Here is a 12,709-nt window from a genome sequence, read left to right on the forward strand (position 1 = left end):
GTCTGTTACATGTACGTGTAGTTTTAGGACATAAACTTGCCTTTCCATTTAAGAATGGGATTAAATGACAACACCACGGACAATTTAACTTTTCTGGGACCTTCCTGTTACACACAGCTGAAGATAACCTAATGACAGCAGTGATACACAAGCACTAATAATAAAACTTTAAATCTTGTTTTCCTCATGCATGGAGGATCACATTTCTCAGCTACTAGGGGAAAGCTATGGCACACACAGAGTTAACCATGCCTCCCCACCCTTTCTTCACCCCCCTTCTCCCCCCCATCTCATTCATGCCACATTCCACAGTGGCAGGGTCCAACAACAGTATAGGAGGGTACCCAAAATGAAGAGGCAGGGCCTTCCATTCTTCTGCCTCTCTTGAATTAATTAACTGGAAATGAGTTTTGTCAATGTTTTGGAAAGGCAGAGGGGTGAAAAGAAACTGCTAGAATTAATCACAGTGAGAAACTACCTCTTCAGCAGTCTGCCAGGGTTCAGAAAACCCATGAAGAGTGCAAAATAAAAGGAAAGTGGGCTGACTTACCATCCAAAGGAACAAATAAAATTCAAACAAACACCCAAGTCTCCAAAACAGAGACATGCCCCAGTGCAAAGGAATGTAGCATCTGTTGCCACAACAGCTTCAGCTTTGCTTTTAATATACTTGTCATGAAGACTGAAAGGTAGCAAGGTAGAAAAGACAATTTAGTAATAATTTAAATACACAGAAGGCATGCCACATTTAATTCACTGAATATTTATGTACATGCAGTGTTCCGCTGATCCTTATGTAAGTAGAGATATTTGAGCACCATGATTGAAAATGAGTAACTTTCATTGTTTAGCCCTGACTCAGCACAGATCTTTTAAATGGAGAAAGCAGAGTGCAAGGCAGTTATTTCTTTGTTGAGTTTTTAATGACAGTTATCTCCAGGTTCAGCAATGGAAATTACAACCCAATACTGCACGCATGACATCTTTCTATTAATGAAATAAGTAATGAAATGTAAACCATCTGAAAAGATCTTTTTCCATAGATTAATTTACCTAGGTATTTAGAAAATATATAGGTGTCCTTTTGTTTACAAGAGTGAGGCAGAAGTATCACTCAGCAGTTTTTCTGAAAACGAACATAACACTTCCAGCAGACTGGAACTGAAGAAATCTTGATTGCCCAGGCAGGGGTAAATATTTTAAAAGAGAAATCCTCCTTTCATGATTTGACTGTTCTTAATTTTTTGTTCATGACGGCTTTTTCCTGGCAGATCTCAGAATTAACTTGTCATCTCGTTTCTCTATCTCCAAACCCATCCTCTCAAGGGCAGAATTGTCAGCCAGCCCCTTCTCCTCCATCTGCGCAATAAGCTCTTGGTTTCTCTCATTCTGTTCAGTGAGATTTCGGATAGCATATACTGCCCACTGGTTCACAACTGTTGGACAAAGTTAAGGATCACGTATTTATTTAAAGACAAAACAATGCTTATTTTAATTATTTACTGCATTCTCCCTCCCCAGTTCTTCAAACCCAGAAAAACAGTGGAAATCAAGGGTTTGAAAAAGACATTTAGAGGCAATAACTCTGAACCTGAAAATACTTGCATATGAGGTAATTTAAATTTAAATGACATATGGCCACTAACTTCAGGCAAATTTAGTAGGTTATATCTAGAATTAGAAAAACCCCACAAATACAATCGAAAGGCAGGAATTAAAAGGATGTATTGTTTTAAATTGAAATTGCAGTTAACTGAAATGTTCCAGTGATTTTCCTACTGACAAAAAGTCAGTCACTGTGTTACGATCTGAACACTTGGACACTACGCTTCCAAGACCTGGCAAACAAAAGGAGCTGTAAATCTGGTACAAGAAAGAAGACAACTATTATTTTCACTGTAAAAGTTGAAGAAATGTAGAAAAACACATCTTATGCAGGTTAACAACTGAAAATAGCACAAGTAATATGGGAGACACTTAAAAATACTTCTAGTATTATCTAAATGTGATTCGTTGTGCCTGGTGGTTTTACAAACTCGCAAACAGAACAGACACTAAGATCATCAGTAGGTAGCTCCTGCTCATGTTTAAATGGGCACAAGCTGCAACTCATTCACCTTCTAAGGTGGTCCCTTGAGGCCAGGATTGAGGCACATGTCAGGGCCACAGACAAACGATTTAAATTCCCAGGATTATCAGTCAAGCATCTTCCAAGTGAACTACAGTGTTCATTTTATGAAGTGTCAGAGATGTTAGTCCCAATTCTGCAGCTGAAAAGCTATGTTACGATATAATCTTTCACAAGTTACCCATATGGGAGGCAAGCCATTCTGAATCACACAGAAGTGGTTTGCCTGCAGGGCACCAATTATTTACTACATGTAGCTTCACATCCAGTAGAGGAATATGCATAATTTACTCATGTCCTTGACGTCTTTAGAGTTGGACAGTGTCTAAGCACAGAGATAAGTTAGTATTCTTATGGGCATTTGCCAGGGGGTGACTGGAGGGGAAAATGTCTCCCTTCAGGAAGATGGGAACTTCAGCCAAAATAATAAAAAGCAGGAACTGGACCTTCTGACACAACTTATCACGACAGCATTTAGAAAATCCAGTACCCCTGCATGCACATTCTCACAGTGGCAATCTTGCCATTTTCTCTGTGCACCTTGCACCGACTGTTGTGCCTACCTTATCACCACCTCTGACTACCCTTCAGGCTTATACAGTTTCAGCAGAAGCAGTCTTTCATGCTGGCTTGTTGGATGCACCAGGCAACATGGATGAACAACAGCAGGTAGCAGAAGCAGCTTTCTTAATGCAAGACCAGGGCCTGCCTTCACAAGCTCACATTTTAAGAGAGGGGAACTGACAAACAGAGTGCAAGAGACTGGGGGGGGGGGGGGGGGGGAAAAAAAAAAAAAAAAGCGCAGCTTATGACCATACCTAACCACAGCACTACTTAGATGCCAAAACAGAATACAGAAGGGACTAAAATAAAAAGCACATGAGGAATCCTCAACAGAGAGGGAAGGGTTTAAATGAAGAGTAGCTTGGACAAACATCACAGAAAACACACATGCTAGGGAACAATCCTGCATTGGCATGCATCAGTGAAACAACCCCCTCCCTGCTTTTTAATAGTAGTTTACATTTATTTTCACATTCAAGCAGTCCAAAACTGAAAAATCAAAAATAGCAAAGCAGTAACAACTATAGCACTTTTTTTCTGACAGCGTTCTTCAGACTTTGTCAGGAAACCTGCTGCACACCTCCCTCATATAAAAAATTCTGGCATGAGGTCATGACACGAGAGAAATTCAGAAGAAAAAATAAAATCATGTATCACAACAAAGCCTTAATAGGCGAACATGACAGAATATCAATGTATTCTCTTCTGCCAGTGCATCATTACTGTAGTTAAATGAAAAGACAAGTGCCAAGCTACATTTAAGTTACATAAACTGAATACTTCCACTGATGATTACATTTAAGTATATAAAACAACAATAAAATACCAAATAAATAAAATCATATATGAGCAGAATTTCACTCATCAGCTCCAACAGCAAGAATAAATTTCAGCATAGTAAAATATGCAAGCTGATGAATGCAGAGGAACAAAAGCTGATACCTAGCAGGTCTTTTTGAGGTTTAATTCAGAGCATTTCACGAGTGCCAGAAAGTAACATGAAGTTCTCCCAATGGACTGTGAGAAACATGCTACCACCCTCCCTGGCTCTGCTCCTGGAACGAGTAGCAGATTTCTCTTGTGTTTCTAAAATACAGCTCTGCATGAAATACAGCACTTGCATAAAAGAATACCTTTGAAAAGAATAAAAGTGATTTTCAAAGAGTGACAGTTCTCAATCATCCGAAGTGCCACACAGAGAAAAAAGTACTCTCTAGAATATTTTTTTTGTGTATTAGCCTTGGGAATAATCCTGTTACCATCATCTTTATGTCCTTCAACACAAAACAACTGCTAAACCCCACAGCAAATGATGTTTTCCTATTATCATATCCATTCATGCTTACATAATATCTAAGACATCCCCATTATCTTATGAACTCTATCATCATTATGGCATTTGTCATTACTGACTACTGTAGCTGAAGCTGCAAAATGGTTTCAATAACATTTTCAGTCATTCAAAAACCCTTTTCTGTATGTAGGTTTTCCATTGTAAATTCAGTCATGAATATGCATGATTTCCCTTGTTCGCATGCTGTGTGAGGCTAAGACCTTTGGATGGCTGTGTGTAGACCTAGACAGACTTAAGTGTCAGCAGAGATTAAAGCTAGTCCCCAGCTAATATTCACATTACCCTCTTGCTCCTCTCTCCAAAGACAGAGACACAGAGAGAAAATTAAACATATTCTAGAGTCTCTAATCCTACCAACACTTTAAGCACTTTATTGTATGCTCAGCTTTAGAAAGAGAGCTTCTAAAGTTTCCATAGTTACTACAAAATAAGAGCATGAGCCTGTTTGTTGTGAAACTGCATAAAAGAAAAGAAATGCAGCAAGCATAGTAGATCTGATTGCGTAGACTTGTCCAGATTTTTCCAACAGGACATACTGCATTCTCAAATTAATATTACAGACAAGTGTAGATTACAATATCTCTGCCACAGTGCAGAGGGCACACAAAAGAAAGATTTTTTTTTTTATTATTTTGCAGAAGCTTCATTACCAGACTACCTGGGTTTAGGGAACGAAAGCAAACATTTGTACACCTTTAGAGCAACTCTTCAAAATCCTTCAGCACTGTATGCTATGGGATTCCTGTATTACTTTGATTTACACAAACAATAACAAAACTGAATCAACTTGCCTGGTGTTCCATACTTGTGTAACACTTTCATACAGCAATTTAAAATTTATCATCTACACTCCTCTAGGTCGTAACTTCAATTGTCAGGGAGGGGGGAATACAGGAAAAAAGGAAGAGAGGTGGAGAAAATGTGCTAGCAATCTGCCCTAAAGGATGAAAAATTTTACTATCTGAAATCAAGATAAACCATGAATTTTATGCCACTAAATCCTGTGGAAATTTTGCCATTGACTGCAAAGGGAAGTTTTCACAATTCTCGTTTCTTTTCACATGGATTCTACTACAAGAGGTTGCCAGAGTCAACGCTAGCAATAGCACAGTGACTGTTTTGTAAATTTAGTGGTGTGTGAAAACACAACTGCAAACTGTCAGGAGCCACTAAACAATATCCTATTGTGATGCATTATTGGAGAGGAGGACTTACAAACCATTTCCCAAAGAGAGTACTCCAGCTTTTCATTCTCATATCAGGGGGTCCAATTTGGACTAAATGTTACTGGCAAGTCTATTGCAGCCATCAGGACCTCTATAAGTTGTTCTATAAAATGATGTGGATTCTACGGATGAAAGATAGTAGACATAACTATTAATGAGGTTTGAATCTGATGAGGTAGACATACAGCAATGCATAAGTAAACTGGAAACTATGTTGCTTGAAAAAGGCATGTAGTAAGTGTTAAAAGTTAAGTATTATCATTAACTAGTATAGGATACTGAAGAGTGGTGACAAGGAGAATGAAATACATACATCTGTTTTCTTAAGTCCCCTTGATAGTTATTAATACTGAGCCATTTCTAAATATAACATCCTTGATGGAGAGTTTGATTTATTACATAGTGTAGATACTTTTTTTTTCTTTTAGTTAAGACCATTTCCTGCACTACAGTTGGTTTTCAATGGTTAAATGATTACTTAGGAAACTTTCTTCCTTAAGAGTATTTGGCATAATGAGAAAGACAGGATATCCTTTGCCCAATTCCAGTACCTCATTTAAATCAGATTTTTGACTATTTAAATATTGACCATATTTTAACCAAATACAGAAAGATACAAAACCTTATCAAGAAAGACAACCCACACTGGTTGGAACCCTACTCAATCCAGCTGTTTATGCAACACCTAAAGCCACCCAACTTCTCTAGGAGCTCTTCTGGAACAAGTCTATAGGGCTAAAAACTAGATAATGAAAATACATTTCTTGTTAATTATACTTCTTTCTGGTCTTCAACAAGTAATCCAATTGCCACTAGCACTTCTGCAGATAGGAATGAAATACTGAAGTGTCATGTTAGATGAATCACTTCCACTTACAGATCTGACTGGACCACACTGAAAAGACATAAACTATTTCCCCTTCAAGTCTTTCAGTCCTTTTAAGTACTTTTCTTTCACAGCAACTTGAAGATAATTCTTCTCACCATTAAAAGAGGTCTCTAGGCAGCTACCACAACTGTTAATCAGAGTTTGGATCAATGTGCTGTGATTGACTACACGTAGTAGAAAGTCAGGATTTTCGTCCCTCACGGTCAGCCAGATTGCTTACACAGTTCTCTAAGTTTCTTCCTCTTGGGGGTTGTAGTAGCTTTATGAAGCCCTAGAAGCTGTTTAGGACGATAGCAATTCCTTACAACTTTTTACCTTTTCAGGGTAACTTTTACTTGTGCTTAATATTAATACATTGCTAAAAAAAAGTAAATTACAGAAAATGTAAAGAACTAAAAGTTTTATCTTAATCTATTTACTTATTCTAAAGAAGTTCATTCATGGGTTTAGAATTAATGCCTGGACTTTATTTATACCTGATATTAACTTATCAGCATTAGAAAACTTCAGGAATTCAGCCTATACAAACCTCAGATACTTTGCCTAGAAGTTAGAATAAAAACGTTTAGAATATTTTAGTTGCCTGCATTTTTATTTATTCCACAGCAGTTATTATCACTTATGATCGCAGTCACCACATTCTGGGTTTAGGAGCTAGAAACAGGCAGCACTGTATCAGCTGGGAACGACCTTCCTTCCTTCCCCTGCTTGACCTAGGCCTTGCAGAGCAGACGGCACAATGCACCTAACCCTAGAAGCCTCCAAGGTGGAGAGGTACCGTTGGATGCTGGAAGAGGCATTTATTCCTGATCGCATTTTTTAGGGCTAAGATTTGTAAGAGTGGGGAACCTAAAAAGCAAAGGTTCATTTCTGCTACAGGTAACTCTCCACTGGTCCAAGGGATGAGTTGGAGGGTTGGACCACTCACGGCCAACAAGCTGCAGTCTCCACCACTACGTGGCAGCAAAGCTTCACTGGACATGCACGAAATCCGCTGCCTGCAGCCAGCCCTTTCCTGCTCCTTACTGGGACAGGAAGCCCAGGGTGGGCTGCTGATGCTTACTGCAAGCACTCCCCATACAAACTGGCTTCCACAAAATAGTTTGGTAAAGACAGAAACCCTATCCCCAAAAACCTGAGCTGGGGTTTCCAGCTCGAATTCCACTCTGTACAAGAACACTGCTTTGCCAGAGAAAGATCTCAAACGATACCATCTCAGAACAGACAAATGGGATCAAAACAGTTTCAACACCAAGGCAACGTTCTCTGTAATTCACAGCCTATTGAAACATCCATAGCAGAAAAAAGTTGTACATTAAATAATATTTTCCAGTTCCTAAGCCTCCACTAACCTCCCACACCAGCAGTTATCTCTTCCTCTAGCAAATACCACCTTTCTGGTTACCTGTATTTGTATCAGTTTCTTGATATTCTAGCCATCATCTATAATGATGAACCCATTTCCTGAAGTGTGCCTTGTGGGATACAGGTTTCTTTCAAATGGGACTGATATCTTCTGTATAATCAACAGACAGGCATGTTATAGCTCAGCTATAAGTTTCAGTGAAAATTCACATATTTTAAGTATCTATGGCCAAGAAATATACTTTAAGACCAGAATGGATGATTCTACCTCTTTTGCCCAACATTTCTGCACACAACACAGACGACCAAAGGTCAGCCATTCTTGAAATTGAGCTTGTCAATTCTGTTTCATGTACAAGATATTTTCATGCCTCCTTCTGAAAGACATCCAATGTTGATGAGGAGATTTCACTGTGTCCCTAAATAAATTGTTCCAGTGGGTAAGAATCTCATTCATTACAATCTGTGATCTAGCTCCGATTTAGATTTGTTTAGAATTGTTTTGAAACACTGACTTTCACTGTAGATTAAAAAAAAAATAATTCACAGGTCATAATCAAGGTATTCGGTAAGCACCTTTTGCATCAACTAAAGAGAGAAACCAATGGAGATATTCCAAGCTTTGCATAGTTCTTGTACCTCTTCCCTCCATTTGTATTTTCCAGCATCCCTTTTGAAGTATAGGCACCAGAGCTGATGTTACAAATTCTGCCAAAATTTGCTATAAGGCTGATTGCAGGTGCAACACAGTTGCCTGCTCCTTCTGGCTATTAGTAATTCAGAAAAAAATGAAAAACAAAAGCTCATAATACTCAGTTGCTCTCTCACTCCTAGCTATAGCCCCACAAGTAAGGTCCACGTTCTCCAAGTCATTTAGAGAAACATTTTCAGCAGTGTCCAGTTCTGACATCCAGAGCCAAATTATGAGGCTCACTCTTAGTTCTTAGCTCATTTCTTAGGCTTGACTGTATTTAACTACATACTCCACTGATGTCCACCTAAATGGTATCCAATGTTCATCAAAGTGCTGTTTACTACTTCAGCAATTTGGGTTACTAAGACATTTCTTACCTAAAGCAATGTGGGGATTTTTCTCCCCAGATCACCAGTATTTCAAGGTTAACAGACCACACAAGACATCATTGAACAGTATTACATGCCCAGATTGCTATTAGTCTTTAACGCCTGCCAGTTAAACAACATTTAATCCATATTCTATGTGCCTCCTTTCACGCTCTGTGGGACTTAAAAGTACAGTGCCAACACACCTTAGTATACTATGAAACCAAACAAAATTTCACTCAGGTACTTCAGAGCTACAAAAGCCGTAGTACATGTTCAGCTATGTCAGGCTATTTTTATTATAATGCCTCATATGCCAAAACTTACAGAACTTAAAAAAAAAAAAAGCGCCATAACCTGTAGTTTGTTTCACTTTTTCCTATACTCAGACCTGTAAAATTAGCTAAAAACCATCAATATGACACATTCATTTTTGCTGCTTAGGCTGCCAATTTTTTTTTTTAAGTTGTGACTTACATTTTTAATAGAAACCCGTAATTTATAAGTAGCTATAAATCATCTGGTTCTAAAACAGAAAGAATGACACTTTTGATCAATCTCAAGCTAACTGCTCCACAGTTACAATATTCTGTTCTTACACTGCCTTCTATTACACTAATCCCCTTTTAAGAATTCATGACAAATAAATCTGTTATTATCTATAAGAGGTACCAGAGAGTTAGCAGGTTGTTACATTAAAAAGAAAAAGCTTCAATTGCTGTGACCTAGCTGTTAAAAATGCTTTAGCTTATCTTCTTTTTCCAGGTACAGAAAAAAATGCAAAATTCCATTAAGTTGAAACTTGTATATCAAATTACTATTAAAACCTACCGCAAACATAGAGATGTAAAGCACTACAGCATAAAGCGATGGCAACTGTGTTCACAAGCTAATTAAATATCATGCAGACTCCAATAATTTTAAATTTCCTTGGAAATGTAAAGAAAAAAAGTGTCACCTATACAGAGAAATATATTCAAGTGCATTTACATGCATACATATTAGAAATAAAGAGCTTTAAAATGCTTTAAAATGGAAATCATAGAAGTCAAATAAAACTCTCAAAAATTTGGCACTAGACTTAAAAGCTCAACCTAGTTAATACCCGAGATGTGGTCAAGCTAATTATAATTTATCACTCTAAGGTAGATGACAAGATAAACTGAATCACAACCTGAACAGAAGCTCTTTTTCTATTTATAATCTCTAGAGACTATTCATGTAGATTCTATAAGGATCTGTGAGCCAGTTTCTCTTTCAGCATTGTACTTGAGCATTTCATTGATTCAAGGTCTCTAAACAATTTATGTGGCATAACTCTCACCCCTGCTGCTTTTAGTAATTTCAAACATCACTTTATGACAAATAATCAAAACAATGAAGGTAAATGAAACTCCAGCTCCATTCTCATAGACACCAAATGATGTTCAGTGTGCATCCAAAAATAACAATGGTTAAATAAATGGGTGTTTTGAAAGATGCAACTAAATTATAACCAACTAAGGTTTTTCTCCCATGTTTTGCAAAATAGCCATTAGCCACAATTATATCTGCTACAATTTCAGGAAATGGTTGCACCTCCTTGAAGGAAACTCAGAACACCAAGAGACAAGAACAAATCAACAAGGTCAGTGGAATGGGCTGCAAATGTATCCTTAGTGAGAAAGGAAAGGTTATGTTTTGGAAACCATTACAGAAATAGAAAGAACAAAGTGTAAAGACAGATCTGGGAAAGTCAGGGAAAATGATTTAGGGATCAGAAAAGAGCTACATAAGACAATGCATTTGCCAGCTGAAATTACAGATTGTTTTAATAATAATGAAACAGGACAAAAGAAAAATGTCAGAAAAAAGATATTATGCAAAGCACTGACCATATGACATATGAATATAAGAATACAAGAAACAATGTCAAGAAGACAGACTGAAATATGATAAGGCAGTTGCAGAAGGCATTCCATTCTCAACAATATTTCTGAACCACTCCTAGCTTTATTTAAAAAAACAAAAACCTTTGTGTCTCAAATTTCTAGTGCTCTGTCTCAGCCCAGAGGGGAATTTTTCAAAGGAAAGTCTACACAAAAATCAAGAAAGCTGTTTGAGCTATAAAAGCAGTGAAATATTATATTTTCTCTCTCTTTTTTTTTGGTGCTCCTGGTAACTAAAGATCCACTTTCTTTCAAGAATTCAAGCCTGTCATGGATTTAAATCCACCAAGAGGATTAGGGCAGAGGACAAATATGACAATATTTGGTTTAGAAATAAGAGTTATTAACTTCAATTCCTCACTTTTACATGCATGAGTTGGTATCTACAGAGATTACTCTTCTCAAGGGATTAGAAATATTATAATGTAGCATTTGAAAGAGCCTTCTTGCATTCTGTATACCTCTGTTAAACTTCCTCCAGCGCTAAGAGGGACCCTGTGAATCACACAAGTCTCTTAATGATGGTAGTTGTCACTTACTGGAGGTGGGTAGAAGTAAGATACTGAAGAACAGTCTTTGTATTTACATTTCTCCCAATTTGATTTAGAATTTTATATATTCTCGAGAAAATTAATACACACACCCCCCCCCAACCCCACTGGATTTCACTATTTTAATCATCCTGCAGATACACTAAATAAATTGCATCCTGAAATTATGGAATCAGCAACCTGAAATATACCATTAGGAATTACAACTTTGTTAAATGTCCAAGCACTAAATTTAATCTGTGGTCATTTCTAGAAGGAAAAAAAAGGGACAGCACTTTCATTTCTCAGAGTATCTCTTCCTGTGCTGCACACCACATTCATTCTGTGGTCTTAGTCTTTTTTGTATTAGGAGAATACTGCATTTGACAAGAGAAAATTTGTTCTTGGGTAGCTGTGGATTACTGAGGTAGCTGGTAGATGGAGAACACCTCACAAGAAAACTTAACATTTTTGTTTTCATTCTAAAGTAAACATTTTCTTGCAATTAACATTTCAGAAGTGCAGTCTTTTGAGTCAGAATTTAGGTCTACCTACTACCATGCTTAATTGTGGTAGGGTTATTTACTTGGTTCTCCACCTTTAACTGAGTTTTGTTCCAAAGAGTTTGCAACATACAGAAAAGATAAACAATGGGTTAAGACATGGAAGTTGTATTATCCCAACTCTTCAGATGGGAAGCCAATGTCAAGAGTGATATAAAAGAAGATTAGGTTACACAAATGACTCCTGTAACCTTTTCAACAGGGCGCGTGCACCTATATCCTCCCCCCTTCAGAGCTTTATAATAATCCCACTCAGGACACTTTATTCAATATTGCACAGAAAAATCCTATTTAGAATGGAATCCAGACCTTTTTAGTCCATTAACACTTCTGTAAGAACAAGACCGGTTACTTGTAATGCTTCTTTCAAGAGTGTCAAAACACCCTGATACATAGAAATAGACATTGCTGAGCAGATGACCTTCCCAAGTAAAATCAAAAGCAGTGTTTGGGAATAGCTGTGTTTCTCCCCTTTCACCATGAGAAATAAAGAAAAGGATGAAGCCTCTTGGGAATTACTTAGGAAACTGGCCCAATACTACAGCCAACACCCCCCAACCCTTATCATACAATACCGAGGGATTCCCTTGTGAGCCACACAGACCCCTAGGCTCCAGTAGTATCTAACAAAACACAGCTATAAAGAATTCACAGCAACTTGCAGGAACAGGATAGGATTTGGTCTGCTGAATAAGGTAAAAGAAGTAAGCCCCCCTCAGACTGTTCTTGCTCAATGAATAACCACACTTGTACCTGTTCCAGCTTCCAGTCTGACCAGTTCATCTGAATATAATTGTAAGACAGGGAGGAGTTAAGGTCTGCACACATGCCACAAGCCAGAAATCCTGCACTCTCTCTTTAAAGAAGAATTCTCAGCACACTGGGAGTTGAATTAGTCTGAACAGGAATATGGCAATACAGTGGTTTCTTCTTCCTTGACCATTGTTTTTCATCCTAGTTCCATCCATGGTAGTTGGTTCCCCCTCAGCTGGTATTTTGTGTTGTATTTGGCACTATGCACCTAAAGGTTCAGGCCAACAACTTTCTGCTTGTTACCTGTGCTGGCAAGTCCCGTTCTTTTACTCTCGACCTCAATCACT

At 37.8% G+C, this 12,709-nt stretch overlaps 1 protein-coding gene across 3 annotated transcripts in view; it reads right to left on the reverse strand.

Moving 5' to 3' along the window:
* Window positions 1–591: 591 nt before the first annotated feature.
* The window catches only part of ATXN10 (ataxin 10), a 104,220-nt gene continuing 92,102 nt past the window's right edge, over window positions 592–12,709 (reverse strand). For 2 of the 3 annotated variants that reach the window (XM_055712034.1, XM_027805554.2), the window contains exon 11: window positions 592–1,436. In XM_055712034.1, coding sequence (XP_055568009.1) covers window positions 1,249–1,436 — 188 coding nt within the window. In that variant the 3' untranslated portion in view covers window positions 592–1,248. Of the gene's footprint in view, window positions 1,437–12,245; window positions 12,393–12,709 lie in introns of those variants that run through there. The other variant, XM_055712035.1, reaches the window with a different exon arrangement.

Source organism: Falco cherrug, chromosome 5 (genome assembly GCF_023634085.1).
Source record: "Falco cherrug isolate bFalChe1 chromosome 5, bFalChe1.pri, whole genome shotgun sequence".
Classification (NCBI taxonomy): domain Eukaryota; kingdom Metazoa; phylum Chordata; class Aves; order Falconiformes; family Falconidae; genus Falco; species Falco cherrug.